The following is an 18,002-nucleotide window of genomic DNA, read 5'->3' as shown; positions in this document are numbered from 1 at the left end:
CTATCATAATGCTAAAGTATTATCTAAACTCCAAATTAGCCTAAAATATGGGAAAAATATCTAATTTTGCCAAAACAGCTAGCATAATGCTAAAATATTAGCAAAACTCCAAATTACCCTTAAAATTTGGAAGAATGTCTAAATTAGCCAATATTTTAGCATATTGCTAGAGTATTTTTGTCTTTAGTTAAACCTGATAAATTAAATTTATATAATTTCCCTTATTAGATGCTTTAGAAACATTTGGATTTTTGATATTAATGTCTAAAAGTGGACTAGAGAAGAAGTTATTTGAGCGTTTCCCCCTAGGTAAGGAAACAAAAAGGTTGATACAACAGCTAGCAGTTAGCAGCAACACAACTAATGGCACAGTCTAAAATAAATGGGGCTTCTACTACTGAAATCAGCTGAAACTGTTGCAAACACCAATTTAAATGTGACGCTTCATAAAGAAATAATGTAAAATTCTAGATTACTGATGAACACAAGTAGGCACAGATAAATAGACAAGATTGGGACACAAAAGATAAACATGAAGAGTCCAAAAAGGAGTGGCATATTTTCATTTGCATAAAACAGCTAAATAGATTTTTTTTTTCTTCAACATAATTTAATTGTGAAGAAGTGGCTGAATGAATATATTAAATTTGTTCTGCACCGACCTTAACAGGCCCTGATTGATCACGCAAAGGCAGAACAGAAGAGCGCCGCTGATGCCTCCTCCAATGAGCATCTGTCTGCATACTGAAGACAAGATTTACAGTAGTTTCCTGTCTGGGAAGCTGTCAGTGTGTGTGTGAAGCAAAGCAGGCAAGACGAGAAATAGAACCTCCTCTTTATTTTCTCTAAATTTATGCAGGCAGGTCTGATGGAATGCAGACCCAAAAACTGTTGGACGAATACAGATGTATGTAGGGAATCACAGCCGTGCTCCTCAACGTAAACTCACAACCACAGCTAGAGGTTATTTAAGGAAGAGTTCACGTACAGCAGCTAAGATTTATTCTAATTATGGCGTTTTTAGCTAAAATTGAAAAAACTTGTGGTGCATTCTGTAGAGAAATATGAGTTTGTTAGAAATTGACCGTGATCTGATTCACTGACCTAAAATCGATGCAGGATATCGTAGAAACAAAACTCGATACATCAATTTATCGATTTATCAATGAACTGATTCTGCGATTTATCGATAAATCGGTTCGAAAATTGGATGATAAATTGGTTAATTGACAAATCGGTTTGTTGCTTTATCGGTGAATTGGTTCATCGATTTATCGATAAATCAGGTCGTCAATAAATTGGTTTGTCAACAAATTGTTTGTCCATTTATTGACAAATCGGTTCATTGGTTTAACGATAATCAGTTCGATGATTTATTGCAAATCGGTTCGTCAATTCATCGACAAATCAGTTCATTGTTTGAACGGTAAATCGGTTTGATGATTTATCGTAAAATGGTTTGCTGGTTTATTGGTAAATCGGTTTATCAATAAATGGGCTTATCAATAAATTGGTTTGTCATTAAATCAGTTCATCAGTTTGCCGATAAATCAGTTTGTCAATGTATCGACAATCGGTTTGTCAATTTATTGGTCCATCGATTTTTCGGTAGATCGGTTCCTTGATTTATTGGTATCGGTTTGCCGATTTATTAGCACATCGGTTCCTTGATTTATCAGTAGATCAGTTTGTTGATTTATCAGTAGATCAGTTCGCCCATTTATCGGTATATAAGTTTGCCGATTTTTCGGTAGATCGGTTCCTTGATTTATCGGTATATCGGTTTGCCGATTTATCGGTATATCGGTTCCTTGATTTATCGGTATTTCGGTTCCTTGATTTAACGGTATATCGGTTTGCCGATTTATCGGTAGATCGGTTCGCCGATTTATCGGTATATCGGTTTTTCCATTTATCAATAAGTTGTTACACCCCTAATTTGAATGGAGCGGACCAGGCAGCTTCAATCAATACTATTTTAGGTTTCATTTTCTTTGACTCTGTCCTCCATCATCAGAATAATGCCACAAAAACATGTTAAAAACACCAGAAACTCGATTTTCACTGGAGTGGGTCTATAGTAACAGTGGCCCTTCAAAATAATACTTTTTAAATGAGAAAAAGAAGTCATCCAGATAATCACTCAAGTTATAGAGAAAAGTACTTTTCATTATTTTATTTTTTTTCTTTAGCGACAGCAAAAGTTTTGGGGTTGTTTTCTCTAAAATGTTCCTGTATTGAAAGTACTCCTGAGATCTTACTGCTACCAGATATGTTGATAGTTTAACATTCTTTTTTAGGATTTTTTTAGTTTCATACTTATTTATTGCACTTTTAATTTTTACCATCTCCATTTATTTAGCAACACTCCCTTTATTTCATACTTGTATTTTGTTTTTGTTGTGTTTTTGTTTCATGTAGATTCTAAATGAAGGTCATTTGAGCTAAAGTGATTTGTTTATTTGCATTCACAGGCATTAAAGGGTTAAGACTTCTTCTTAATTTTGTGTTCTTATACATAAAAGTATTCTGCGTCCCATACCAAATCAGTTTTTGAAAAAAATCTGAAGAACTGCATCATTCCAGAGCAAGAAACACAGACGGAAGTCTTATCATTCACATTTGTTCCACATCTGGCATTTTTTTCCATTGTAGTATTGTTCTAATACATTATTTTGTAAAAATGTGTCATAAGGGTCAGAGTTTATTTCACTGAAGCATTTGACCTTTAGAGTTCCGGTAGACAAACATTTGCTTTTAAGTGTTGGCATCAAGTACAGATCAGCACTCAGAGCAGATTTGGTTTAATATTTAAAGAAGCTTTAGTGGTGATGCTTGTTAAATATGTGTTTATCCTGACATTAAGAACTTATAAAATTAAAAATTAAAATAATCAATCTAAAAAAACCTAAAGGGATCTGGCTGCAGACAAGATGGTGCCCAGACATCATTAGCCAGAAGATTTCAGAATTGTATTCCCTTTTATTATTTTTTTAACGTGAATAAACAGTTTAGTGTACAAGATTTTTAGCGGCCATCTTGTTTGCCACCAGGTCCTCGTGTAAAATGGGGCAAAAAAACCTATAGTCGTTTAATTCTTTACAAATAAGAAATTTACAAAAGTGTTCAGAGTGTTGAAAGTGTTTAAACAGGACCTTCAGCTTTTCAGCTTTGACTTCTGTAACTTTTCAACACATAACGTGATCAACATGATTCAGCTTATTCTGTTGCAGAGAAAAGTGGCTTTGCAACACTTTATATTAGTAATATGTTGCATATCGGTGGAAATTTGCTTTAAAGTGAAGCTTACTGGTGCAACGCTGCTCTTTTCTGTGAATCAGCTAATTCACGTTGATCACATTCCGGTATATCAAAGAGCATAGTAGATTTTAACAGAGACATCTCCGGTGTTAAACACTTTAAGGCTCAAAATGGGGAAAAAAAATATAAACTGTTCATCTTTTTCGACCAAAAAAAGGGGCGAAAGTCTGGAAGTTTTAGTTCTGGTTAATGATGTCTGGCAGATATCTTGTAGTTTGCAGCTGTATTCATGGAAAAAAAAAACTAAATCTTCTGTTTGCAAGGCCGACCGCGAGCATAGGTGACCTAGGCGACTGCCTAGGGCACCATCTGCTGGAGGTGGTGTCAAATTTCAATGATTAGGCTATATATATATATTTATATATATATTTTACAGTTTGACACATCACTTATTTTGTCTAAAAGCTTAAAAAAGGGTAATAAATACAAAAATAAATAAAATAACTCAAAATTTTGACATAATCGACAATTTTGCCCAGTGCAGTGCACCTCCTTGCCTATCACAACAGCCGTCTAAGCTAGGTTGGGGGAAGGAGTGCACATCGTTGTCGCTGTTAATGATTCTTTAAAACTTTAAGAATGAAAAAGAAGCAAAACAAGCCCTAAAGGAAAGATTTAAGGTCAAAAAAGGAAGGAAGAGGAGAAAAAATGGACTCAAAGCCGAGGTTGGTCTGTTTTATTTACATTTAATTACGTGGAAATTAACTCGATTTTGGTCAAAAACAGTTTTTTGGTTTTTTTTTGTTAGAAAAAATATCACATTTTGCCTAAGGTGCCATAGACTCCAGAGCTGGTCTCACTAGCTTACAGCCCCTCACACCCCCAACCTAACATAAGGGGTGCAACAAAAATGGCGAGCACTATAGGAGCTATCCAGCTGTCCAGTAGTTTGCATATACTTCACATTCTAATTAAAAAGAAAGAGGAAGAAAGAAAACGTCTTTAACGCCATACCTCGTAGATTGCGTATGAAGTCCTCTAACAGCATCTTGCGATCAGGCTTGATGTTGGGGCTGTACATGTCTGTGTTGAGCAGAATGATGGCGAAGGCCAGGATGAAGATGGTGTCGGGGTTGTGAAACTGCTGCACCACGTCGGGGTTACACATGCAATAGCGCTGGCTGCAGACACAAACGACAAATTAGTCAATTCTGAGAAAGCTCCAAGATGCATTATTTAAAATAAAAAGGAAGTGTATGGGAGCAAAGAGGCAATACAAGGAATACATAAACACAGGGGTGCTGGGAGTTTGTGTTTAAAAATAGGATTATGAGCACAGAAAATGTGACCTTTGAGGCAAAAAGCGATGCTCATAAAAATAACATGTTATTCTGAATGAGAGATGCAGCTTTAATTCAGCTTCTGGCTTAAACCTCAACAATGAACAGAGATTAGGAAGAAATCCTAAAACATTTGAGTCATTTCTGAGATGGTTTTAAACCTTGAAATACTACAGCTTCATTGAATATCTAGTTATTTTTTTCCAATAATTTGTTCTTTTTATTGTTTCCTAAAATGTTTTTGTCATGATTTGCATTTTAAATAAAGTTGCACTTTAAATATCTAGTAAAATATGAAGTTTATGCATCAGGAAATATTTTTTTCTGTACATTCTCGACTGTTACAAGTTACTTCTTGGTGAAAACATTTATTACCATAAAAGTACATCCTGCTTAAGATACATTTCATCACATACTTGTTATGGTTGAGAACCTAGTTTCACTGGATGCACTTATTTACTCCAAAATGTCATAAAGAAGTTCTACAAACTAAATCCAGGGAGCTTTACAGAAACATCCACCCTGCATAAAAACATTCCCCAAAAAGCTTTATCCAAAGGAAATGAAGTCTGAGTGCAGATCCTGCAAGCTTTTCACTTGTATTGGAACTCCAACTGTAATCATTCATTGTTATAGCATCGGGTCGGTGTAATGATCTGCAGACTCACTGAGCCGCTGGATTGAATTCCAATATCCCTGTAGGACAGATTAAAGATACATGCAGTTGTGTGTGTGTTTTAAGTCTTATGACCCACATTTTGAAAGGTTCCCACTTAAGCTACGGTCACACCGCCCTCGGCAATGCAAGCGGCCACTTCCAAGGAAAAAGTCTGTGTGAGTGCGCGTTTTAGGCAGGCTAAGCTACGCAAGTTTTAACTAACATTTCGGGCCTTAAAGGGACCATGCCATGGTGTTTTTAAGCCTTTCCGAATAAACTATATCCATATTTATGATCATATATTACCTTTAGATCACTAGAAAACAAATTATTTATGAAATATTAGGTATTTTTGTGAGTTTTTGTGAGTTGGGGCCCCCTGGCGCGGTGGGTGGGGCCCCCTGGCGCGGTGGGTAATGATATTTTTCTGGCTGGGCTGGAACTTGTACTCTCCGTGCTTCTATGCCTCTCTCCTCCCTGTAGCAGTCCTGGTCTAGGTGGCTGATGGGACATCCTCTGTGTGTCGTGGCGCACATGCGTCCGGGGGGCTCGGGCTGCCCCTGCTCCTTCGGCAGGGGTATTGGTGTAGGGGTGGGGTGGCGAAGCACTCGTCCCCTTTTACATCGTTTGAGGAATAGTGTTGTGACATGTTTGTGTTATTACTCAAGGTATTCTGTACTTTACTAGAATTGTGTACTAATTTAAAAAAGAGAAGAAGAAAGTTACAGCTGTAGATACGTCGTATATCGAATTACATTCAAATAAGTGTTTTTTTTTTCTACATCTACAACAAAAATTCTAACTTAAATTCTGCTAGTAAGCCACAACAAATATTGGTAGTATTTTATTTTATTTTATTTTTTACTATTTTAAATATTTTTTTTTTGTTCTGAAGTTTGAAAAGTTAAAAAAAAAGTGATCAAAGGGGGAAAAAATAGATTTTTGGGGGGTTTTTTTTATGTGTATGACGCAAAAATGTCTTATATTGTAACAGAGCTGTGAAAGAAAAAGCCTGGAACAAGATTTTTGAGATTTGCTCCGCTTTGAAATTTTGCACCAACCCTCCTCCAACTGTAGGTGGCGAGCATGAGTTAGTAAACAGTAGCAAAAGAAAAAGAAGAAGTTCTTCTATACTTTTCCAGAGTGAAAACAATGGATTAAATGAACATTCTGAAAGGATAACCAAACCCTAAATCAACTTTTTTTGTCCGTTGACCTCTATAAATGGGGCTTTAAAAGTGCGAAATTTTTAATAAACTAAAATAAAATTGTTTAATTCTATAAAATATAGTCTAAAACTGTCTGTGTGCTGCCCCCTACAGGTTGAATTTAGGTATTACAGTTGAATTTTGTGATCGGTCAAACCATTTAAGTTTCAGAAGTTTCTCGTCATGATCTGTAGCTCCAGTTATGACAACAGGCCAAGCCCCACCCCTGACTGGTGGGTGGAGTCAACCTCCAACGTCCCTGTTTGGTTACCCTTTAAACGTGAAGAAAATGTCATGTGTGTACGTAGCTTTAAAGATTTCTTTTAAGCAAGCTTAAATCATGTTTTTACTATTTTTAGTTTAAATATAACCAATCGTTTAGTTTGAACTCCATATTTCACCCTTATTAAAATAAAGCCTTGTCCTTCAGAAGGAAAAATAATAAAATGGATATTTTGAGTAAAACAACATTTTTTCTTTAAAATGTGCAAATATGAGTGAAATGCTGACATGATGTTTAAGAAAATTTAAAAATAAAAACTTGATTTGTCAACATCACAGCTTCATATTTTTCCATTTATGAGCACAGTGTCACAGTAGAAACCTTGTTTATGTTTTTTTCCGTTTCATATCCTCCTCACACTAACTGTAGAGATTTCTCCTTCCCTGCATGCGTATGTGTATCTGTTTGGAGGCATTTTTCAAAGCCTTTGAGCAGAGGAGGCGAGCACAGAAAGGAAGTGTAGGTTATGCAACGGTGGTTATTTATAAACCATCCTCTCTGCTTTTCTTTCTTTTCCCCTCCTTTTCCTTCAGTCGGAGATCCTCCCATCTCGCTCTCGAAAACACGCCGATACCCAAACATCGCCACTGCCAAGTCCTCTGCCCACTGACTGTGACGATGCAACTCTGCCTCGATTTCGGGCAGTCTGACAATTCTGACAGGTGGTAGCGGCACATTTCCATGACGGCGCCGCAGCTTGTTTTAATTTTAAGTCGCCACTTTTCAATAGGTAGGTGAGAAAAAATGTGCCAAAAAAAAAAACTACAAATACACATTTTTACGGATCCGGCGTTTCATTTTTGTGAGTTTGACTCAAAACGAATAAATACAAGAGAAAATAAAATGCAAACGCAGACGTGTTGTTTTAAACTCTGATGAATCAGATTTATTTTTGCATAAATTGTAACATTTCAATCCCCTTTGCTTTGATGCTGCAAAAACAAACAGGATTCTGGGAATTTACACTGACATGTTTTCTTTTCTCTATTCATCCAGTATATTTTAGGAAAAATTAAAAACTGTAACAAGAAAATACCAAACCTTGATTTGGATGATTTATATCCAGTGACTCAACCAAAGCTTCCTATTACAATAAAGGCTAAAATAACCATATATATTTTAATTGTACCAGTTTTTCCTCAGTATTTGTCAATAAATGACTAAATAACAAAAAAAGAGACACTTTAGACCTTGAGTTTGCTTTCAAAGTAAGACGTCTGAAATCAGACTCTTTTAATCTGTTTTTGCATCAGTTTTGAGTACCTGAAGGCCTCGATTAGACGTTCCACTTTCTGGGCTTCTCCTTGTACACGAATGTGGGCCTGAAACTTCCGAAGTGCTTCGTCCAGCTCCATCCCTGAGAAGTCCATCTCATCCACCACACAGCTGTGGAGCACAGAGAACAGGAGGTTGGAATGAATCTAACGGTACATACACCAAAGCCCGGATAAGTCTAGACCAGGGGTCTGCAAATAAACAAAGCCAGCAAACTAAGACTACCAAGATCTAACCCCAAACTAAAATAACAAAACCAAGCGGTGTAAGACTACTGAGTGCTGAGGACAAAGAGGGGAAAAAGAACAAAAAAGAAAAAGAAAATAGCAATTTTTTTTAATTCAGGATTAATTAATTAGCATTTATTTATTTAAGATTATTTAAATGTATAAATTGATGGCTGAGGCGCACATTTTTGCTTTTTATCGTGCCTAAAAATAAACATAATTCATACTTATTCTTCAAAATAGAAGGTCATGAATGCAAATGGGAATTTCTTAAATGCTAAAGTAAGACTATATGGCTCCTTCTAGGTTTAGATCAGTAGAAAATGAGCCCAAATGGCTGTTTTACTGTTAAAGGTCGCCGACCCCTGGTATAGGCAAATGCTATGACCACGATGGTCCATGAAGATCCAAAAAATTAACTAAAGAAATAAAAAACAAAACAAAAAAATGTAAGGATAGACATATAAAAGAAGGTAAACGCAGCCACAGGGCACAAAGCTGGTTAAACCCAGGCCTGATGTCCACTGCTCCTTCATTGGTGGGCTGAACCAGAGAGAGAAATCTCACTTCTATGCGTTTCAGTCCCAGCTGTTTTCTGCAGGCTTTGGCCTCCAACAAATACCACAGATATAACCCAAAGTTGTTGATTCTGCACCACAGCTGCCAAAAGGTCATTTCCTCTGAGTGGAAAATCTTTCCAGTACCTGGCAACCCTGACTTGATGACTTAAACTAAAAAAAGATCTTGTCTTGTGAGTTTCATCCAACATGCAAATTAATTGAGTTAGTTATAGAGGTGACTTTGGAAGAAGTTTCCAAACATTTTTTTTTGTTTTGATGTGAGATATCCTGTCAAAATACAAAGTGGAATGATGATCAAACTACAAAATTAAAGGATTTCATTTGCCTTTCATGCAGTTGACTTCATATCTGTCCACACTGGTTCAACAAAAAATAAATTAAACTCGACGCGTGTCTTCATCGCTCTTCTTTGGTCACGGAAAGAGATGAATTTCCCCTCAAATTCATTAAAACATACAGAGGAAAGCTGTGCAAGACTGCCTTTGACTCTGATCTTTTCTGTTTGTTGTACAGAAAGAAACAGTACTGCACACACACACATATTATACTAAGATGGATCACGGTGAACAAAGAGAATTAATGAGGTGGGTACTTGAGTGTGACACATGCTGCTCCAGCAGAAAAAAAAGAAAGTCAAGACAGCTGAGTCTACAACACTTCCTCACACAGCATTCATTTCGCATCATCACTAGAATTTCCAGCAATAAATTGTACTACAGTATTTCTCACTTTCTACTTACTGCTGTACAAATGGTTCTTACACATTCACAACGTTGTAATGCTGCAATGGTAGTTCCATTAGTACATCTTCTGTAATGTCCTCCCATTTATTACAACTAAGTACTAAGAACTTGACTCAGTTTAATGAGGACAGGTACTTTGTACTTTCACATTACACCTTTGAGAGTGGAGCTAGCATCACTCAATTACGATGTGAAGAACTGCCAAAAAAGAGAGCTTGCTGGTAAAAAGAAACAATATTTTACGCACTGTGGAGCGCATTTGAAAGCCATTTGATGGTTTAACCCCCCAATCCATCCCCTTAATGCTGAGTGTCAAGCAGGGAGGCACTGGGTCCCATTTTTACAGTCTTTGGTATAACTCGGCCTCGATTTGAACCCACGACCTTCCAATCTCAGGGCGGACACTCTACCACAAGGCCACTGAGCTGAAAGAGTTCAATTGTGGGTTCACGCAACAACTTTCAACAAAAAGTCTAGGCGTATATGGGCTTTTCAAGCTTCCATGTTCAAAACTTGCGTTCTTGAGTCATCACGTAAGTTTTTAAGTCCGTTTTTAGGCTATATGTACAAAACGTGCAGCCATTGAACTGTAAAGCTTTATCATTTGTTTTTGATTTGGTTCTCCATGTTTGGTGCAGTGCGTTTCATGTGTTGTCCCTTTCTCCCACACCCCTTTGGGGGAGTGAGAGAGATTCCAGGTAGCTCGTCTGTGATCCTGTCCTTGACAGTGGACCTCACCTCTGGCTTGACTTGTGCCCCAGCTGTCTCCCAGTTCCATATGAATGATCGTCTGTGCTCTTGTCCTTGGCAGTGGACCCTGCCTCTGGCTTGACTCATGCCCCAGCTGTCCCCCAGTTGCATCTGGATGAGGGATCGTCTGTGATCCTGTCCTTGGCAGTGGACCTCGCCTCTGGCTTGACTCGTGCCCCAGCTGTCCCCCAGTTGCATCTGGATGAGGGATCGTCTGTGATCTTGTCCTTGGCAGTGGACCTCGCCTCTGGCTTGATTCGTGCCCCAGCTGTCCCCCAGTTCCATCTGAATGATCGTCTGTGATCCTGTCCTTGGCAGTGAACCCTGCCTCTGGCTTGACTCGTGCCCCAGCTGTCCCCCAGTTCCATATGAATGATCGTCTGTGATCCTGTCCTTGGCAGTGGACCCTGCCTCTGGCTTGACTCGTGCCCCAGCTGTCCCCCAGTTCCATCTGGGTGAGGGGTTGTTTGTGCTCCTGTTCTTGGACGTGGACCTCGCCTCTGGCTAGTCTCAAGCCCCAACTGTCCCCCAGTTCCATTTGGATGAGGGGTTGTTTGTGCTCCTGTTCTTGGACATGGACCTCGCCTCTGGCTAGTCTCAAGCCCCAACTATCCCCCAGTTCCATCTGGATGTGGGGTTGTTTGTGCTCCTGTTCTTGGACGTGGACCTAGCCTCTGGCTAGTCTCAAGCCCCAACTGTCCCCCAGTTCCATCTGGATGTGGGGTTGTTTGTGCTCCTGTTCTTGGCAGTGGACCTCGCCTCTGGCTTGACTCACACCCCAACTGTCCCCCAGTTCCATCTGGATGAGGGGTTGTTTGTGCTCCGGTTCTTGGCCGTGGACCTCGCCTCTGGCTCGTCTCAAGCCCCAACTGTACCCCAGTTCCATCTGGATGAGGGATTGTCTGTACTCCTGTTCTTGGATGTGGACCTCACCTATGGCTTGACTCACGCCCCAGCAGTCTCTCAGTTCCATCTGGATGAAGCTCATCTACCACGCTGTTCAAACATGTAGTTATAGAGTTAGATGAGCTAATTCTTTTTTAACAGTCCTGGTACACTGCCTGAGAGGATTCCTCCATCATGAGGACATCCCTAAAGTTTCTTTTTTTCTGGAATCTGGTTTCTTTTAGAAGTTTTACCGAGAAGAGGGTAGGGATAACCAGTTTAACTTAGTCTGTTTAGTTTAGCAACCAGCTATAGTTTATATTTTTTGACTGACTGTCTGCTTTTGTACAATATCCAGTGTGAAGCCCAATGAGACAATTGTCTTGTGACATTGGAACATATAAATAAAATTGAACTGAACTGAGTTAAAGATAATACAAGCCAAGTAGGTGGCAGAATGCTAAGGTAAATGTGGATATGTTAAGTATTTGTTACTTCTTGATACATTTTAATTTAATTTACAGTCTCTGTCTTGAGATCGTAGTTTTCTATATCAACTTAACATGACACAACAGTGTAGCACAACTATTGTAAGAAAAATAATAATTGCACTAAACCACTAAGTTCCACAAACAACTGCCAATAAATAGAACTTTTGAAAGAGACCGTTGTCAGCACTTTAGAGGTTAGGCTCATTCTGCAGTTTACAGTGAGCTAGACTCGATTTTCCTCTTGATTGTCTCTTGACTGTCTGATCTCTTTCGTCGTCGTGACTCACTTCCTTCCTTCCTCCACCACCTCCTTTCTCTTTCAGCTGTCAATGCTTCTTTACGTGATGCGCTAGAGTAGCCTGCTTGAAATCAGAGCTCTTCCCCATCTCGATTCTGCTTGTTTGGTAAACACATTTGCAACCGCATTGTTCAGTTGATGCATAAATTGAGGTTTAATTGATGCAAAACCTTTCCAGACAATCAATCAAAATTATGGATAAATTAAATGTGAGTAAAGATGTAAGTACAGTCACTCTGATAGCAACAAGAAGGACAAAAGTAAGCCTGTCTACACTTCCCATCATCAGTTTGTTTACACACTCTAATGGTATCTTACACCCTTTCACAACCCCAGCTTAACGATGGAGCAAAAATGGAGAGCAGTATTCGAGCTATCCAGTCGTACCATTTTTGATCCAGATGAGGAAAACAAAGACGTTAATGGATCTATTTGTCCACAAGTGGGTGCACAGAATTGAGTGGAGCAGGATGTGTGAGGCCCAACGATAGTTACAAGCTTTTTCCAACTGCATTCTTTTGTCTGATTCATATTAGGACCACTTACAAAGAAAACTTTAGTTTTAAAATTACGGCTTTAAATCTCGTAAATTTACAAGAAAAAAGTGCGAACTGCTAAATTACGAGAATAAATTCATTTACTTATGAGATTAAAAGTCATAGGCTAAATTTATTACTTTTAATCTCGTAATTTTAAAATAAAAAACTTGTCAATTAACGAGATTAAAAGTCTTAAATTTACGAGAAAAAAACTCGTAAATATATGAGAAAAAACGTGTAAATTTACTAGAAAAATACTTGTAAATCTACAAGATTTAAAGTTGTAAATATATAAGAAAAAACTTGTAAATTAACGAGATTAAAAGTCTTAAATTTACAAAAAAAACTTGTAAATTAACGAGATTAAAAGTCTTAAATTTACAAAAAAAAAACTTGTAAATCTATGAGATGTAAAGTCGTAAATTTACGAGAAAAAAATTGTAAATTTACTGTTTTTTTCTGGTAAATTTACGAGATTTAAAGTCGCAAATATATGAGAAAAAACACGTAAATTTACTGGAAAAATACTTGTAAATCTACAAGAGTTAAAGTTGTAAATTTACGAGAAAACACTCGTTAATCTACCAGATTTAAAGTTGTAATTATATGAGAAAAAACTTGTAAACTTACTAGAAAAAAACGTATAAATCTACAAGATTTAAATTTGTAAATTTACGAGAAAAAAATACTAAATTCACTGTTTTTTTCTGGTAAATTTACGAGATTTAAAGTTGCAAATATATGAGAAAAAACACGTAAATTTACTGGAAAAATACTTTTAAATCTACAAGATTTAAAGTCGTAAATGTACGAGAAAACACTCGTTAATCTACGAGATTTAAAGTCATAATTATGAGAAAAAACTTGTAAACTTTAAAAATTTACAAGATCTAAAGTCGTAGATTTACAAGAAAAAAACTTTTAAATCTACAAGATTTAAAGTTGTAAATATATGAGAAAAAACGTATAAATTTAAGAGATTAAGAGTCGTAAATTTAAGAGATTAAACTTCTTAAATTATTGAGCAAAGAACCAAAGTTGTTTGTTTATCAGAGCCGTGCTCGAAGATGGAAGACATGGAGTATCTTGTGAAGATAAATTTCCAGATCAGTGCTAAAAAACAAGAAATTCTGAACCTTTTGGTGATTCAAATCAAATGATTTCCAGGTTCGGTGTCGGTAGTGCGGAGTTATAAATGTAAAATAAAGAACTCAGAGATGCATGTTCATCAGGACCGTCACTTTATTTGGCCCTTTCATTCACATACCCAGAAGCCCTTTCACCACCTTACGTAATGTCTGTGTCATGCGCAGAAACCGAAGGAGAAGGTAAACAATCCTCTAGACACCCCTTTTTTCCAAATGAAACATCCCGTTTCAACACAAAACAAAAACGATAAATGACAATAATCTGGACTGTAGGCTCCCTTCGACTTTAATACATTTACAAGAAAAAAGTCGTACATTTATGAGATTAAAACTCATAATTTTACGAGATTAAAAGTCGTAATTTTTTTTTTTTTTTGTGGTCCGTCGTAGATTCACAATGATTTGAATAAAGAAGTTCTCAGAAATGCCATTTTAAACCTAATTTTCTTAATATATGTCCTCCATCATGAGAAAATGCCACTAAAACATGTTATAAAAACACCCAAACATTAGCTAGCGCTTCCTGTACACTCAAACACACACAGTCACATGGTTGCAGACTCATATCAAGACTCAGTAAATCACCCTGAGTGATTTTCACATTACACTGCAATCCGTCGCTCGCTCTCCTGTGACTACACTTTATCAAAAGTGCTCTCACACACACTTTGCACTCTCTCCTATCGTGTTCCTCTTCAGCATCACCCCTCCTCCTCCTCCTCCTCACCCCCTGCATACTGTCGTCTGAAGGGCTGCAGAAAATCCCGCCTGTGCATCCCAATGTCACCTGCATTGATAACATATTCACGCTGCGAATCGGTATTTGAAGCCTTAAGAGCATCAACCTGTTCATAAAACGGCTTTGCAACCATGGCGGTGTCCATTTTAGAAAGGAGCAGAGGCTGAGAAAAAGCTGGACTGAGAGTGGAATGTCATGTTTGTCTGACCTTGAAAAAGCAAGTGTCAGCCTCAGCTAGCTACACTCTTAAGAAAAGACACACTGATGTTGCCATTATGCAGTGGCAATAAATCTGAAATAGGAAAAAAAAACAATATAATTAGTTTTTTTTCCCTGAAAAACAAAAAGGCTTTCTTTGTATTAAATTATTGTAAACATTTCTTAATCAGTAACTAGTTCATTTTAAATGAAATATCCACACTGAGTAACCACGTTATCTTAAGCTCATTTTTAACTTGTATCATTTTGACAAAATATATTTTTATGGAGAATAAAATATTGAAAGTTTTTAAGTTGATTTATTCTGGAATAATATTCTTGCCTTTTTATTATTTATAACTGTATTAAAAAGTTACGGTTTTAAAGTATTAAAAATTGTCATTTTGCTAGCTTTTTAGACTATTTTTGGCATTTGCTAAATTTTTTTTGACTGTTTTGGAGTTTAGCTAATGTTTCAGCTACATGCTAGCTGTTTTTGATAATTTAGGCTAATTTGGAGTTAGCTAATGTTTCAGCTATATGCTAGCATTTTTGGCTAATTTAGGCTATTATTCAGTTTTTTAGGCTAATTTGGATTTGGCTAATGTTTCAGCTACATGCTAGCTGTTATGGCTAATTTCGGCTAATTTGGAGTTAGCTAATGTTTCAGCTATATGCTAGCTATTTTGGCTAATTTAGGCTATTATTCAGTTTTTTAGGCTAATTTGGATTTGGCTAATGTTTCAGCTACATGCTAGCTGTTTTGGGTAATTTAGGATTTTTTTCAGTTATTTAGGCTATTTGTCAGCATTTCCCCGCCTGGCTCCACGTCTGACCACCAGAGGGAGCCCTCACTTGAGGACAGACCCTGCACTCTCTCTCCACTTTCAGCAGTCACGGCCTCAGCCTGATCTCCTCGGCTGTTTCCCATCTACCTCATCACCACCAATGTATAGTCTGCCTGCTGTCACCACCTCAGTGCGAAGTCTTGATCTGCCCTGCATGTATTTCTGAGCATTTCTCTTTATTATCACTCCTAGTCATGATCTCTGACTTGCCTTTGCCTTGCCCCTTTGTTTGTTATTAAACCTTGGGTGCTTGTGGATCCAAATGCCTCTGCCTCATTGTTACACTATTTTGGAGTCTAGCTAATGTTTCAGCTCGGTATCAGCTGTAGCATTTTCAGCTATTAGCTTTAACATTTTTAGCTATCAGCTTTAGTATTTTCTGCTATTAGCACTAGTATTTTCAGTGGCCAAAAAGCCAGAGATAAGACATAAAACAATTATAATAATAATAAAAAAAAAAATTAAAGCAAAGAATAGAAAGTTTGCTAAAGCTCTCAGGCCTATTTGACATGAATTGGGTCTTCTTTACAGCAGCTTGATACTCAGTTAAGACACATGAAGTCTGTTTTTACCCATCGTCTCTCAGCATGCCGGCATACGCGTTTGTTGATTTAAGGCTCATGGGCCGGTTTAGTCTTAAAAGGAGCTGCTGTATGTATTCAGACAAACAGAAATAGTGTTATTCAATTGAATATAAATAATATATGGTTTTGAAACAACATATTTAGGCATTTTAGACGAGGAAAAATGCATTTCCAGAGACATTTTACATGAGTTTTATAGAAATGGCTCATTGTGAAATGTTAAACAACGAATACCTATCTTTTGTTTTTCTAGCATTATAAATGGGTTATTAAAACAAACAAATACATAACGTAAAAATCAAGGACAGGTTCCTAACTTCTTAATAGATTCCGAGCCGCATCCAAGACACAAAACTCTAATAGCATTAAAGTTCAACAGTAAGCTTGTTTGAAAATGCATTTATATGCAAATGAACACTAATGGAAATGTGTTTATGAATATTACATGACACTCAATCTTTAGGAATACTGCACATAATGATGTGCTAGAACTGTAAAATTGTACATTAAGCTATTTAAATGCTAAACCAATAACATTTAATAGGTGAGTCTACAATGATGATCGTTTGACGGTGGTCAGCCAATCAAGGTAATGGTAACTGACTCACTGGCTCTACTTTTTTAAAATGCAAAACTGACTGGCTAATAATGTGTAAGGCTAAAGTAGAACCTATCCAGATGGTTTTACCTTAATGAGAAATTAAAAGTCAAGACATTTTGACCTTGACTAATTTATTTTCCGCCATTCTTTCCATAATCACATTACTATCCCAGGTAGGGTTCTTTCTTATTAAAATGAAACGTTTCCTTGGGAAAACAGAGCTCTTTGTGTCTCTGCTTGACTGACGGTAGCTGGCAGGCTGCCCGCTGACCCTCAGGGACGCAGAGACAAAGTAAACATGTTTGTGCTGTAGCTCTGGTGTCACAGGAGGACACTTTGTAGTTCACCCAGAATTTGAAAAGGCAAGACCACCTCAGAACCTAGCAGGACCAAAGTGACATTTGCACATGCATTTACATGCTGTTAATTGTGCTGCAGCTGTCGAGCTGCTAATTAGGTGTCTGGCCTGGAAACTAATGTGAGAACTTTTCGCTCTTATTTGTTGTTGCGCTGAACCTTGAATAGAAAAGTAAAGCTCGGAATCGAAGCTAGGAGAAACAAAACATCTTCAATCTGTCTCAAAGTAGTTTTAACTTTACCACACAATAAATACTAAAAAAAAAGACTTTGCTTGAATATGTTGAATACTAGGATTCATATCTTATGATTGGCACTTACTCCAGAACATCTCTGTTGAAGGGCTTCTTGCTGTTCCCGAGGAACTCTCCGATCATCTGTCGGCTCAGTCCCTTCCTCTGCAGCAGGAAGTGGGCCACGCCGATGGGCGTGTCTGGGATGAAACCACGAGAGATCAAGAACTGGAGGCCCTTGTCAGGGTTTCTGCACCAAATAAAGACAAAGAAACAAGAAACAGACTGAAATGTTGGATACATAATATTACGCGAACATTGTTTCTGCAAATTATTCAGTCTGTTACCTTGAGTTATTAGTTTAGTAGGGTGTGGGTCAGGCAAAACAAACAACAGACAAATATTTCCCTACTAATGCTACGGTTACATACAACAAATATATATACAAAAATGCCAACGCATGCAAATTAAATGCAAGTTTTTCCTACACATTCTCACTCGTCATATAAGGACATATGGTTCGGGCCCCTCCGCGCCACCTTTTTGACGTTTTGGGCGTTCCTAACTTGTCGTTTTTTGATGTGCTGGCTGTTTCCATTAAATTACAGATCCCCAATTCTCAGGACGCGGTTCTAGAAGATGTGGAACTGGTAGCGGGTTAGGGTACCAATACTGGTTTGTGGTACCAGTCCTGTCCCGAGGGTTGGGGACCCCTGTTTCGCATATCAATAATTTCCCTGTTTGTGGCCCGGTAC

The 18,002-nt window shown here is 37.6% G+C and overlaps 1 protein-coding gene across 2 annotated transcripts in view; it reads right to left on the bottom strand.

Moving 5' to 3' along the window:
- Nucleotides 1-18,002, bottom strand: part of iqsec3a (IQ motif and Sec7 domain ArfGEF 3a) — a 123,834-nt gene that overhangs the window by 21,218 nt on the left and 84,614 nt on the right. For both annotated transcript variants that reach the window (XM_024282370.2, XM_024282378.2), the window contains exons 5-7: nucleotides 17,336-17,497; nucleotides 8,014-8,136; nucleotides 4,276-4,442 (exon numbers count right to left, since the gene is read on the bottom strand). In XM_024282370.2, coding sequence (XP_024138138.1) covers nucleotides 4,276-4,442; nucleotides 8,014-8,136; nucleotides 17,336-17,497 — 452 coding nt within the window. The remainder of the gene's footprint in view (nucleotides 1-4,275; nucleotides 4,443-8,013; nucleotides 8,137-17,335; nucleotides 17,498-18,002) is intronic.

The sequence above is a fragment of the Oryzias melastigma genome, linkage group LG23, assembly GCF_002922805.2.
Source record: "Oryzias melastigma strain HK-1 linkage group LG23, ASM292280v2, whole genome shotgun sequence".
NCBI classification, from domain to species: Eukaryota; Metazoa; Chordata; class Actinopteri; order Beloniformes; family Adrianichthyidae; genus Oryzias; species Oryzias melastigma.
This window is presented reverse-complemented; position numbering and strand designations above follow the sequence as displayed.